This window comes from Xyrauchen texanus, chromosome 40, assembly GCF_025860055.1.
Source record: "Xyrauchen texanus isolate HMW12.3.18 chromosome 40, RBS_HiC_50CHRs, whole genome shotgun sequence".
Taxonomy (NCBI): domain Eukaryota; kingdom Metazoa; phylum Chordata; class Actinopteri; order Cypriniformes; family Catostomidae; genus Xyrauchen; species Xyrauchen texanus.
Genome location: NC_068315.1, coordinates 11,866,354 through 11,881,204, shown reverse-complemented (window position 1 = coordinate 11,881,204; position 14,851 = coordinate 11,866,354). Strand labels below are relative to the sequence as shown.

Sequence of the window (14,851 nt, the reverse complement as noted above, 5' to 3'; positions counted from 1 at the left end):
ATAAGGGAAAGTCTTAATACAGAATCTCAGTCATGTCAGGAGACTTGGGTTGGTTAGTATTGTTTATGTTAATTGTCTTACAATGGAATGCCAGTAGCCTTTGCGCCAATGGTCAAGAATTTAAAGGTTACATAAACCAAATGAAAGAAAAGCCAGACGTAATATGCATTCAAGAGTCATGGCTGAATTCTAGATTACATTTTGCTTTAAAATTATATATAAGTGTGAGAAGAGATGGGGAGGAAGGTAAAGTTGGAGGGTGTGTCACATTTTTGAATGCCTTATAGAATTTTGGAGAAAGGGGTTACAATGGAATATATAGTAGACATATGGAATGAAATGAAGAATTATGTCATAATAAACTATTATAATCTATGTAATGGGTTAATACAGGAGAGTATAGAAGAAATAAAAGGTCTAAGTGGTGAAAGGGTGATATGGTGTTGGGGATTTTAATGCCCATAATACTTTATGGGGAAGAACAACAACAGACACAAATGATCAGGTTATTGAAGAGCTGATGGAAAGGAAACATTTTAGTTTGCTGAAACGAATGGATGTCAATTCAGGAAGGGAATCAGCAATATGTCTAACAATTGTTTCAAATACATAATATTGGGTGGTATCAAAGAAATGTACAGTAGTAATAATTTTCCTTTAATAAGTACATTTGTAAATAATGAGATAAGGAGGGAAAACAAGTCAAAACTTGAGAAAGCTAACAGGGGAAAATACAAAATAACGAGTGAGGAAGGAATGAAAATGATCAAGATTAATGAAGGCAAAGATATTGAAAGGATAAATATAGAATTGGTTTCAGTGATACAGAATGCTGAATGAATCCCAAAATGTAATAGAAAGAGGGTGGAGAAAATAGTTATATGGTGGAATGAGAAGTGTACAATAGCAGTTACAAAGAAAAGGAAAGCATTTAAAATATTGAAGAAAAAGTAAACACATAATTGGGAACATATGATACTATATAAAAAAACACAAGCAGAAACAAGGAAAATTATAAGGGAAGTAAAGAGAGTATTGGAGATCATTTTGTGATGAAATTGGTAAAAGTACTCCAGTTGAGGAAGTGTGGAGCATGATTAAAAAGATGAGCAGAATTAGGAGAGAATGTGAATATCCAGTTTTAAATATGGATGAGGAAAATACAATAAGTGACAAAGAAAAAACAGAAATGTTCCAGAAAGAGTTTTTAAAAATAAATAGTTCAGATAACTTGACAAAGGAGAGTAAGGAAATGAGGGAGAAGCTGCTAAGGGAACATCCATATATATATTGGAAAGGAGGAGGGCAATGGATGGTTTATTGGATGTTCCGTATTCATTACCTGAATTAAAACAAGCATTAATAAAAATGAAGGTAACAACTCCAGGACAAGATTAAATAAGTTATATTATGTTAAAAAAATTAAGTGAAGAATCACTTCGGAGTAATATTAAAGTTTTATGACAGAATATGGGAAGAAGCGATTTTACCTCAGAGTTGTAAGGATGCTTTAATTATTCCTATAAAAAAAAAAAACAGGTAAAGATCCAGATGTACCTCTAAATTACAGACCAATAGCTTTAACCACACATTTATGCAAATTAATGGAAAAAAATATTACTGACCAGTATCATTTGGAGAAAATTAAGTTATTTTCTCTGTATCAAAGTGGATTTAGATGCGGAAGGGGAAACAATGGATTCAATAGTGAGTTTGGAAACGGATATAAGGAGAGCCTTGATAAATAAAGAAACAATAGTAGCAGGTTTCTTTGATATTGAAAAAGCTTATGATATGTTATGGATGGAAGGTTTGCTGATAAAATTAGATCAGACTGGAATAGGTGGTAGGTTATATAATTGGATTAAAGATTTTTTAACAGGAAGAAATATAAACGTGAAGATTGGAGAATATATATCAGAAAAAGGTCTGATTGAGAAGGGGACCCCAAAGGGTAGTGCCATAAGTACAGTGTTATTTACTATTATGATTAATGACGTATTTGCAACAATAGATATTAATTTAGATAAAACTATAAAAAATCATTGTTTGCGGATGATGGAGCTCTTAGGATTAGAGGAAGAAATGTGGATTATATTGTGGATAAAATGCAATCAGCTTTAAATAATGTTGGGAAATTGTCTTATAAATGGGGATGTAAATTCCCTTTGGAGAAACTAAATATATTTTATTTACAAATAAATAGTTAAGTATAGATATAAATCTAAAATTATATAATAAGGAATTAGAACAAGTTAAAGTGATAAGATTTCTTGTGGTTTGACACGAAAATTACATGGAGTACTCGCATAAATAAGATGGAAAAGAAATGTAAGAAGATTTTAAATGTTTCAGGTTGTGAATGGGGGGCTGATAGAATGGCACTGAGAACCATTTATTCTGTAATGATAAGCGCAATACTAGACTATGGATGTATGGCTTATGGATCAGCATCTAAATTACAGTTAGTAAAATTAGAGAGAATTCAGTCAAAAGCATTTCGAATGTGTTGTGGAGCTTATCCTTCTTCTCCAGTAGCAGCATTACAGGTGGAGATGGGAGAAATGCCAATCCACTTAAGAAGGAAGCAACTGATATTGACATACTGGGCAAACTTAAAAGGTCAGAAGGATAATCACCCTGCAAAAAGGTACTAGAGGCATGTTGGGAACATGGGAAAGGGAAAATTAATAGTTTTGGCTGGATTATTAAGGATTTAGTGCAGGATATGAAATTAAACGAGTATAATATTACCCCAGTGGTAATATTACCATCAATACCTCTGTGGATATTACCACAGCCAAATGTTGATTTATTCCTATTGGAAGCAAGACAAGATAAGGGTCAAAATGCATTGAAGGCAGAATTAACAAGGGAGTATACATTTTCATTTAAAGATCCAGGGAAAGATCAAGTTGGGGTAGCATACATCATCCTAAGATTGAAAGTGGCAGAAGGAAAAAGGGTATCAGATCAAGTTTCTGTGTTTACAGGAGAATTACTTGCAATTTTTCTAGCAATTAACAAAATAAAAGAAATGGGATTAAACAAAACTCTCATATGTTCAGATTCAAGCTCAGCCCTGTTATGTCTGGACGCTCAACAGTCTGAAACTAGACAAGATATATTGGTGGAGATTCTTCAGATATTACACACACTCAAAAAAAATATTTTATCCTATTTTTAAGATGTATCCATTTCAATTGAATAACACATGTCCATCTAATTGAATTGAATAGTCTTGAAGAAAATGTAATTAATAAAACTTGCATTTTGTAAGATATTTTGTTTAGTTAAAGATTAGGCAATTCAATTAGATGTAAATTTGTTATTCAATTGAAATGGATATATCTTGCAAATAGGCAAAAATATTTTTTGGAGTGTATAATGCAGCAGACAAATAAGATTTGTATGGGTTCCTGTGCATATTGGAGTATCTGGGAATGAGGAAGCAGATAAATTAGCAAAACAAGTAATGGCAAAGGAAATATAGACATGCATATAATGTATAGTAAATCAGAAATCAAATCAATAATAAAAAAGGAGTTAAATCAAATATGGCAATTTTATTGGGATAATGAACAAAAGGGTAGACATCTACATTTAATACAACCATTAGTAGGAAGAGGAAGGAATTCAGGTGGGAGGAGAAAAGAAGGTTGTATTTTGTCTAGACTGGGACATACAGGTCGTAACTCAACATATAAAAGGAAAACATCTTACAGTATTATGTGATTGGTGTGGAGTTAGAGAAACAGTGGAACATGTATTAATACAGTATAACAGATATACAGAGGAAAGAAATAAACTAACAGATGAATTACAGAAGAAAGGAGAACAACAATTAACTTTGAAGCTTTCAAATCCAGTAAGAGGGGATAGTCTATTAATAAAATGTCTGAATAGAACACAGTTAATTGAAAGAATATAGCTTGGGCATAAAAGGTGTTTATTTAATTTTTTCCCCTCCTCTCTCTGGGCAGTGAGGGACTTGGGGCTGATATGGAGGAGCTGAAAGGTCTGTGCCATTGGAAGCACAGGTCCTGAAAGGTCTGGGGAGAGAAGGGAAAGAGTCTCTGATCCGTAACCCACAGTAGACGGAGGTAATGCTCTATTTTAGAATGCGAGCTGCCAATAAAAAAGAAGAAGAAGTATGAAGTTGGCTGAAAGGTCTCATCCAGTAGCACACTATGTCTAGGTCAAAAGAAATTCCAGAAATGAGGAAAAAGGTGATTGAAAAACATCAGTCTGAGAAGGGTTACAAGCTATTTCGATCACTCTGGGACTCCAAAGAACCACAGTGAGAGCCCTTATCTGGAGGAAATTTGGCACAGTAGTGAACAGGGGCATGTCTAAAGTGGTGGCACGAGGTAACAGTAGTGAGTGATGTAGCCTACTGATGGCAAAAGACTATTCAAGCCTCGATTCATTGCCCAAGTAAAGTTGACTCTCATGGGTATAACGGCTTCAAAAGCTCCCAAGCATCTCATTATAATATTACGTAGATAGTTTGTTAGTTTAGCTAACGTAACTTTGGCAGACTAGTGAATAGCTATGACTTTCCTGTGTTATTCAGCAGCGGTGCACCACCACATAAATAGAAAATAGACAAATATTACTTTATTGTTTTTTCCTGTTGTTTTAAAGATTAAACACAATCACTTTTCCCAAATAGGCTACAATAAAGTGGTAAACACTAAAATGTGGGGTTTGAGAATGTTAACTTAGCGATCTAATCCAATGACGTTGGGAATTTTAAGCTGTAGAATGGTGTGTACCTGTTTGTATTGGAACAAAACAACGTTATATTGGGGTGTGTCATACAAGGTATTCGCTCTATTTGCATATCCAAAAACAGCTTCACAAATAAATGAGACCGCCTTTAATCAGACCAGACCATAGCTGTCAAATAGCTTTGTGTAATATTAATGGCTAAGTTAGTGGCTTAATGGTTTTTATTTTTTTTTATTATTTTTGTTTTAGGAAGAATATAGTGGAAAAAAGTAAGGAATGAAACGGGGACAAAGTCAGACACAGCAGCAGGATAACCAAGGTTTCTTTAAGAAGAAATCATACCAGAGTCAGACAGATGCAGTGCAGATCAGAGCCAACCTTCCACCAGGCAGGGCCAACAAACTAGCAGCAATGGACCTGCCAGAACAGGTCAGATCCAACCTGAGAGGGACAGTGAGGGCTACACCAGCAGCCATCTATGTGCAGCAACAAGTTTTGAAAGTTTTTGAAAGTCAAAACATGAGTCTGTTATGTTTTTTCTTATCCATGCAAAACAGTTATTCAAAACAAAATGATTTTTAGGCTCTTGTGCAGTGCCATTTTTTTATGTAATACCACTTGTATTAGGGCAAAGGGCACTACACAAGAGCCTGAATATCGTGCCCAATGTTTTCTAAGACACTGGCCAAAAATGCCATCCATGGAAGAGTGGCGAGGCGAAAACCAGTGCTGACCCAAAATAACATTAAGGCTCTTCTGAATTTTGCCAAAACACACCTTGATGATACTCAAACTTTTTGGGAGAATGTTCTGTGGACTGATGAGTTGAAAGTGAAACTGTTTGGAAGTTTGCTGCTTCAGAGCCAGGGTGACTTGCAGTAATTAAGGGGAAATGTGAATTCTGCCCCGTACCAGAAAATCCTAAAAGAAGAACGTCCTGTCATCAGTCCATGAGTTGAATGATCTGAAGCATAGGAGCAAGTCCACTTCTGAATGGCTCAAAATAAGTTAAATTAAAGTTTTGGAGTGGCCTAGTCAAAGTCCTGACTTGAAACCAATTGAGGTGTTGTGACAAGACCTTAAATGGGCAGTTCATGCCCAAACCCTCCAATGTGGCTGAAATAAAGCAGTTCTGCAAAGCAGAGTGTATCAAAATTCCACCACAGCAATTTGAACGACTGATCTCCAATTGTCGGAAGCGCTTGGTTGCAGTTTTTGCTGCTAAAGGTGGCTTAACCAGCTATTAAGTTTAAGGGGGCAGACAGTTTTTTTACATGGGTAATATAGGTGTTGGATAAGTTTTTTTGCTTCAAAAATAATAACAATAATTCTCTCTCTCTCTCTCTCTCTCTCTCTCTCTCTCTCTCTCTCTCTCTCTCTCTCTCTCTATATTGTCTTTACTCAGGTTTCCTTTGATTTATGTTATATCTTGATTGAAGATCTAAAACAGTTTAGTATGAAAAATACACAAAAAAAATAGAAGAAATCAGGAAGGGGACAAATAATTTTTCACAGCACTGTACAACAAAAACAAACACTAAAATTGAATGCATTTCAGGAAAAGACCAAAATAATCATTTAAACCTATTAGCCTTATTTGGTAAAATCTGAAATCCTGTTTGTGACGTCAACTGGCAATTATCAGCATGCATTTGACACAGTTTTTGCTCCTTATATTCAGAAAAACAAACGTTTGTGATCAGTTGATAGATTGTAGTGCAATTTGTTTGCAAGACAATTTATATTTTGTATAGATATCAAGTAAAAACGAAAATGATTATACATCACAACAATCAGTTTATATAAAAAAGAACATACTGCTTGCAAGAACCATTTAATAAAATATTTGACAATCTGAATGGCAGTAATCAGTACATGAGACGAATAATAAAAAGAACAGCCTTTATGTCAGTGCGCCACCTTGTGCTTACAGAATATACTGCAATTAAATGCCATGGCTAAGTACACAACAGCTGAATATAGTAATATAGTTTTGTTGAACAAAATACAGTTGTAAAAATACTTGGAAAGAGATCAGTAATTCTATTCAATTTAGTTGCTTTTTTTTATTAAACTTTTTAAAACTAACTTATTTCATTTTTTTCCTTTCATAAATTGTATATTTGTCTATTTATTTCCTAACTTCCATGAGATCAATGTCATTTTGCACCATACAGTACTAATTGCATTTCATCTTGGGCCTATTTTCACATAATAATAGGACTTCACAGTGTATCCTCATAAGAATTTGATTTGTCTGATATATGCTTGACATGTTAGTTGTACTGGTAGTAAAGATGAACACCCAAATTGGTTTTTAAAATAGCATGTCAAGCTCTCTAATACTTAGCTTCTTAATGTACACCACAAAAGAAGAGATACTTAATGACAACCAATTACCTGTAGTTCCTTTGACCATGTAAGATCATCTTGTTTTAAGCCTCTAATAAAAGTGCAGTTTCATGAGAGTAGTACACTGTAATGCAATGTAGCTTTAGTAATCACCACAAGATAGACTAGAAGTTAAAATACAATCATCACAACACCTTTTCATAATCTAATTCTTACTGGTTGTCTGCTGATCTCCATTACAGTGCTATTTGGGGAATAATATGCACATGAGAGCAACTCACTTTGATTTCATGAGAAATGAAGAATAATAGACTAATAAAAGAAACTAATTGATGACTGGGAGAATAGAGATGATTAATTCAATCCTGATAATTTATATTTAAAATTTTAAGGTATTTAGTAGCTGCTCTTATCCAGAGTGTCAAGAAGTGCTCAAGGTTCCAGCCATTGTAAAAACATTTACAGTACATTGTCCATGACCTCAGTTTGAGGATTCAGAGCCCGAAGGAATAGAACCTGGGAGCCGTCGAATGGTCAGTTTTACCTGTTGAAAAAGAAAATGAATTCAACTACTGTCATAATGCTGCTTTACAATGACTGACTAAAAAAACCATACCTGATCCTTGCTAAGCCTTCTTAGGTATGTGCGTATCTCCTCCACAGAGTCTGTTAACAGGTCATTGACAGCCAAGATCTGATCACCCTTATGTAATGGACACAAGACCTCAATCTGAGTACACTCAGACACACTGGGGAAGAAGAGGAGAGCTAGAATTATAGTTGATTTCACTTGCTGGGCTGAATCCAACATATAATGTTAAAGGCCCCCTGCTAAGACCAGCATTGCTGGTGCTGGTCATCCCACTAGGCTTCTTAACCAGCAGGACCATGCAGCTAGACCAGCACTAAACAGTGTAAACCAGTCTGCTGTTTAGCAGGGAGAGTATTTTTGGAACAATTTTCTTTGAGAATTGTACCATGGTTTGCCTGATTCCTCTGTAAATATCAAGCTTTTCAGATCGTCATGACGTACACAGATCTCTTTCTCAACAGCGGTGTGTGTGTCACTGAGGAATGAAAGCATTGTGAAAATGTAACTAGATGCCAAACCATTGTTTTCATAACCAAGGTTGATTGGAAACAAATGGCATGTGTAATTAGGCCAAGGATACAATTTATGACATTTGATTGCTACTGAAGTGTCATGTTAAAGATGAAGCTGCATTCCAACATACATAACCTTATAAGGCAGAAATCACCTCTTGTCTGGAGCTGCCCCGTTCAGCTTGGCGGAGGCACATATTCCATTGAAGTGGAGGGACGATTTCCTTGTGTGTTCTTTATTCATTCTGAATAAAAAAAAGAAAGGCAACAGTGAAATAGAGCCAGGATAATTACTACTGCAGCACATTGAACTTGCTCATGACCATGGTTTAACTGCAATGACAGAAAAAGAAAACACATTAATTTGAAAAAGAAAAGGCGCAAGTACAGTAGCACTGATAATTTAACCAAAGAACTATGTGTAAAACAGCTCAGTGTGTAGTATCCAAACAAATAACTTCAGAAGTTAATCTAGAGGTTAATCAGCCATGCATAGATGTTGGTAAGTCTCAGGTATCTGGTTACTAAAACATTGCAAACCTGCTTCTGTAATTGAGCAATCATTCAAGACTTGTTGAACAAGACTGTCAATGGTTTTGACTTTTGAAAACCATGATAATTTATGACACCCAGTGGTGTCTCAGGGTCATTATTTAGTGTGGGGCACAAACAATCACTTAACAATCAATTATTTGACTGATCTTTGAAGCATTGACAAAAAATTCCAAATTATGTCCGTCATTTTGACAGATAAAAAAGAATCAAGAAAAACATTTTAGTGCATCAGTTTTGACTTCACTCCTTGTCCCTCACATTCCCGCTGTGCACGTGCCCTGTTTATTCCCTGGTATACATCTGTGCATTAACTGGCACCATCATCATTTACACCTGGTATTGTGCGACTCTTTTGTGTTTGGATTTTGAGTAGAGGGCATCTGATTTCATAACTGCATACATCAATCATTACTTCAGTGTGTTACACTGAACAAACACACACAAATGGCTCATTTAAGCCAATAATGCATGCATTTAATATAAGCCCAAACATCACGTTTAGAGCAGAATTGTCCAATATTTTAGAGATGTAACTGTGTTAACTGAGCTTCACAGGAGTGCTTCTCATGTTACACTATATGTTCACATCAGGGACTATGACATTTTGTGAGCTTGTGCACGTGTGCACGCGCTAAAACAGTCAATGTTTAAAACCTAATTTTAGCGTAGCGATTGATTGACAGGGAGAAGTTCCACGCTAGAACTCACGCTAGAATTGGTTTCACCAGACTTAAACAAGGGGAGTCAAAAAGATCTATCGTAAAAACCTATCTACTGTCATGTATGTGCCATTATAATGGATTCTACGTTCCTCAATGCCATAGCACTTATAAAATGAAAACAAGTATGATTGAGAAAAATAGATCTTGACAGAAATTTTATAGAGTGACAATAAAGACTTTTTTCTAGCGCAACCACTGAACACGATGCCACGCAAACATTCCTAATAATTTAATCTCAGCACAAAACACCACTAAGATGTGCACATCTATGTCAAAAAGCCCGAGTGACCATAAAAATAAATCACAAATAGGCAAATCATCGTGCATTTTATCCCACTTTCTCGAATGAACAGCATACCAAAAACAATCAAAACGAGGACAGACTTCCAATATTTATCAGTCATTGTTATCTAATACAAACTAGCCTGTTGAGATGTTATTTGTCATTTTACCTTAGTCCATCAATTTTTTGCTCTGGTGTCTGTAGATTTTTAAAAGCTTGTGTGACACAATCCAACAGACTGTCTTCAGAAGTTTTGACCACGCTCTCCCTTCAGAAACAAATCATTATCAATTATCATTAATATTACTTAAAGTTATTAAAGCTGAAACTGGCAAGTCTACAGTTCTAGCTTCTAAAAACATTGCATTGTCGGATTTAAAAAAATAATAACAATGTAACTGTATTGGTGTGCATGTATATGCACTCAAAGTTAACAGTACACCGAAAGGTGAAATGAGGAATTAATTGGTTTATAATCCCTTTGCTGCTTTTTCACTTATGGTAGGGTTCACAAATTTAAAGGAATATTTCGGGTTCAATTCAAGTTAAGCTCAGTCTACAGCATTTGTGGCATAATGTAGATTTCCACAAAAAAAAAATATGACTTGCTTACAATGGAAGTGAATGGGGATAATCTGTAAACATTAAAATACTCACTGTTTCAAAAGTGTAGCCACAAGATGTAAACAACATGTATGTGTGTGTGTGTGTGTTTGTGTGTGTGTGTGTGTGTGTGAGCGTGTATTTATCACTTTGTGGGGACCAAATGTCCCCATAAGGATAGTAAAACCCGAAATTTTTGACCTTGTGGGGACATTTTGTCGGTCCCCATGAGGAAAACAGCTTATAAATCATACTAAATTATGTTTTTTGAAAAGGTAAAAATGCAGAAAGTTTTCTGTGAGGGTTAGGTTTAGGGGTAGGGTTAGGTTTAGGGGATAGAATATAAAGTTTGCACAGTATAAAAACCATTATGTCTATGGAAAGTCCCCATAAAACATGGAAACACAACATGTGTGTGTGTGTGTGTGTGTGATAAAATCACTTACTAAACTTTTCTGTGTTATATCTAATTTAACGGCTTTGTTGTCATGACAATGTAATGTAAAAAACTCTAAAACCCTACAGTGACTGTAACAATTATGATTTAAACAACTTTACAGTTCAAATAATACACTTTTTTAATTGAAGAATTAATGTAAAGGCTTTTATAAAATTATAAGCTTTACATTTCTGCCTTTAAACCCTTCAAAAATGGCCCCATTCACTATCATATGTAAGTGCCTCAATGCAACCTCGAATTTAACTTTTTAAAGAAAAGGAGGAGCATGTCAAAATACATTTTTGTGATAATCATCATTATGCCACAAATGCTGTCGAGTGAGCTTAACTTGTCCTGAAACCCGAATATTCATTTAAGCCTATCAGAGTTCATACCCTGATGACATCTCGAAGTCCTCACTGCTTTCCCCTGGAGTCTCATCCGTCAGCATGTTCTGCTTTCCCTGATACCATTAAACACATGTTTGTTGGTTTTTGTGTTTCATAATGAATCATGATGCAGGTGTGTAGTATGTCTGTGTGCAGTGTGATTAGGAAATACAATACCTCTAATGCAGATGGACTGCTCTTGGGTTGCTGGTCGCAGTGATTCTGCTGAGTGCTAATATCTGTGGGTGCTGACACCCTCATTGGTGGCAGTAGGGGTCTGCAATCATCTTTACGCTATGGGTTTTGAGAAATGTACCATGAATCTTAAATATGCAGATTAAGTTATGGGAACTGAGATACACAAGTAAGTCGGCCTGCATCGCTTGCTTTTTATGAACCTACCTACACATTATTTATTTATGGACAGAATGTTTACGAGTTACCTGTTCAGTGTCACTGGAATTTTGCTTAGTCAATTGGGATTCAGTCATTTTCTGAAGTTCAGATTCTGTCAAAGTTTTGGTATGCTATCAAAAAAGAGAAATCAAATGACATTAATGAAACATTACAAATCCATTTTAATATTTATACAAAGATAATTTTTATTATAAAATAATAGTAGATAATGCTATACCTTCAGCGCTCCAAATAAAGCATTGAACCATCTATCAATCTCCTCACTACAAATACATATAACAATATGATTAGCCTTTAATTACACAACATATTTGTTTGGCTGCTTGCAAGTTGTCTTAGAATTGTGGTATTTAAGTATTGTGAGTAACTCTTATCATGGCAAACCTGTTTTCTCCAATGAAGAAATATTCTCTCTGGGCCTTGTCTGCTGGATCGTCTGTCTTCATGAACAGCACAGAGGCTGGAGAACACTTGAAGCTTTTACAGATCCATTCAAAAGCTGGATGGACTTCAGGCCGAGTGTACAGCAATGTGACGCTGAATGAAAAATAAACAAAACATATATATATATATATATACACACACACACAGACTACCGGTCAAAAGTTTTTAAACACTTATTTTTTGTTATACTTCTTTTCTTCTTCACATTTTAGAATAAAAGTAAAGTCATCAAAACTATGGAATAACATAAATGTAACTGTTGGAATTATGTTGTGACTAAACAAAATCCAAAATAAATAAAAAATGTGTTATATTTTAGCATCTTCAAAGTAGTCACCCTCTTGACATTTTCTCAACCAACTTCTTAAGGTATCATTATGGGATGCTTTTTAAACAGTATTGAAGGAGTTCCCATTGGCACTTATTGGCTGCTTTTCTTTATTATTTGGTCCAAGTCATCAATTTCAAAAACTTTTCTTTAATTACATTTTAGTTTTATAATGAAATAAATTAATATGGTGGCACAATTATATTTTTGTCTACAAAACTAATTTCAAACATTTAAGCATATGCTTTCAGATCAAAAGATTTTTTAAATCATGAGAAACAAGTTTTCAAAAGTTTTATCCTTACGTGGAAACCGCTATGGATTTTATTAGTCTGTTTCTCTCAATACTCCTGTAGTATCTTAACTCATGGGTGTCGTCACTTGTCTTTGCAAGCACAAAGAAGCGTTGCTTCCATGATTTCTGCAATGGACATATAACTGCTTAGATGAAATACAGAAAATAGATATGTACTTTATTAAAACTGTTGGATGGTGCATATTTAGGATTGGGAAATCCAAATATTACCATAATTCTTGTGAGGCCAGAAGGAGGGGACTTGTACAGGAAGCCTGCGCATTCCTCCACCTCATCTGCATTGTAAAGTGCAGTATTTTAACATTTTGCAGTAAATTAAATATGATCAAACAGAATTGAACCCAGAAATACCACTAATCACCTGCAGTAATAGTTTCTCAATAAATTCTGATTCTGTTTAATTCAATTTTGGTTTTGATCCTAATCTGATAAATCACAATTTGCACTGTTCCCTCTAACAATCAATTTAGCATCAACACCCAACCTATAACCACTTTTCATAAATACTTCTGAAAACTGTACAAATACAGTTTGTATTGTTGACAATAGATTCTTCACATACCTGATTTTCCTTCGTTGTTCATTTGGATGATGTTGTCTCTGTGCAAAAAAATATGTAATATGTATTGTGAGAGTTATCTTATTGCATTCCTTGACATTCATCAGAAAATTTAAACAATGATTTATACTCATGAATATACAATATGCAAAAGCTACAGTATTTACTGTATTTTACACTGATGTGTTGATGATGTTGCAAAACTATGACCTTAAAACAGCATGAAGCAATTATATAACCATCATTAATAACACTTTACAATAAGGTTGCATTTATTAACATGAAGAAACTACATCACTTAGCATGAACTAACAATGAACAACACATTTTCAGCATTTGTTTATCTATTAACTAGCATTAGTTATGATTTATGTTCATTTCAACATATACTAAAACTAATACATTGCTTTAATTAAAAGGTGAATATGAAGACATTTGTTAATGCATTATGAATTAACATGAACTGACAATGAACAATTGTAGCCTCTTTTTATAAATTTAGAGTAACCATGAAGAAATTATTAAAAATATTTTTTTATTGTTATATACCCAAGGCATTTACTAATGTTAACAAACAGAACCTTATCTTAAAGTGTTACCTCATCATTTCTTTTAGTGTTCACAATTTCACATCTGATGTTCTGTAAACATTCCATAAATTATAAATGCATTACCTTGGGTTGGTGTCAAAGTAAAAACAGTGTCCTGTTGTCATGATTGTGCTTAAGGAAGCTAGATGCCTTTTGTGTCTTTCAGAAAGCTTTGAAGGAGGAGTTTCTTATTATGTGCGGGAAACATTCTTTTTTTGTTTTGTGAAAGAAACCATCTCTTCTTGAAGCTTACCAACTCAAAATGGGTCTGATGTTTGTCTGACTTAAATGCATGGAGACCATTTAACATGTTTGGTGCCAGAAAGAAGAAAAAATATAGAAAATATTTAAAGGACTAGTTCATATCAAAATGAAAATGTAGTCACCATTTGCTTGCTTTCATTTGGTTTCAAACCCACATGATGTTCTTTCGTCCATTGGAACACAAAGGGAGATGTAAGGCAGAATGTTCATCTCATTGATCGGATTGTGTGTGATCCAATTACAAAGTAATTAGTTACTGTAATCGTATAACTTTTTAATAAAAAAGTGTTATAATTTTTTTTTTTATCAGATTACAGTTACTGACTTTCAATTAAATTAATTACTTTTAAGGTCATTACTCCGATTATGCATACTTCTAAAATAATATAATTTATATAGAATACATTTAGAGCATGAATTATGTTCATGCATACATCAGCGTGCGCCCCCTAAGGAGACATTGAAAGATTGTAAGGTAATAATATAGATATTATTTTGAAGTATTTGAGCAGAAAAAAAACTTTTCTGCGAAAATTGTTTTAGAAAGTAACTTAAAAATAAATTAATTAGTAATGCGATTACTTCTTCGATGCAGTAAAATAATCGAATTAGAAATGTAGAAAAGTAATTACTAATTTGTAGTGAATTACATTTTTAAGGAACTTGCCCTATATGGAGAAAAAAAAAAAAAACTGTTGAATGGTGACTGAAGCTGACATTCTGCAAAACAACAAAGGATTTCCAAAAGAACA

At 34.3% G+C, this 14,851-nt stretch overlaps 1 protein-coding gene across 1 annotated transcript; it reads right to left on the bottom strand.

The window, feature by feature from the left end:
* Window positions 1-6,532: 6,532 nt before the first annotated feature.
* plekhs1.1 (pleckstrin homology domain containing S1, tandem duplicate 1) lies at window positions 6,533-13,972 on the bottom strand. Its single transcript, XM_052113106.1, has 14 exons — window positions 13,920-13,972; window positions 13,249-13,286; window positions 12,897-12,961; window positions 12,676-12,791; window positions 11,983-12,135; window positions 11,816-11,861; window positions 11,625-11,708; window positions 11,359-11,475; window positions 11,188-11,255; window positions 9,920-10,018; window positions 8,346-8,435; window positions 8,064-8,153; window positions 7,703-7,835; window positions 6,533-7,630 (listed from the first exon to the last, which is right to left on the bottom strand). Exons 1-14 carry the CDS (start codon window positions 13,958-13,960, stop codon window positions 7,568-7,570), a joined length of 1,203 nt encoding a protein of 400 aa, XP_051969066.1. The 5' UTR covers window positions 13,961-13,972; the 3' UTR covers window positions 6,533-7,567.
* Window positions 13,973-14,851: the final 879 nt, after the last annotated feature.

Bases quoted from the DNA above. Each gene is read 5' to 3' on its own strand.
- plekhs1.1 (XM_052113106.1), bottom strand. From the start codon at position 13,960: ATGACAACAGGACACTGTTTTTACTTTGACACCAACCCAAG. The intron at 11,709-11,815 runs GTATAGCATTAT...CTTTTTTGATAG, and splicing joins CTTTATTTGGAGCGCTGAAG to CATACCAAAACTTTGACAGA. The intron at 8,436-9,919 runs GTAAAATGACAA...TTTTTTATTCAG, and splicing joins CAAAAAATTGATGGACTAAG to AATGAATAAAGAACACACAA.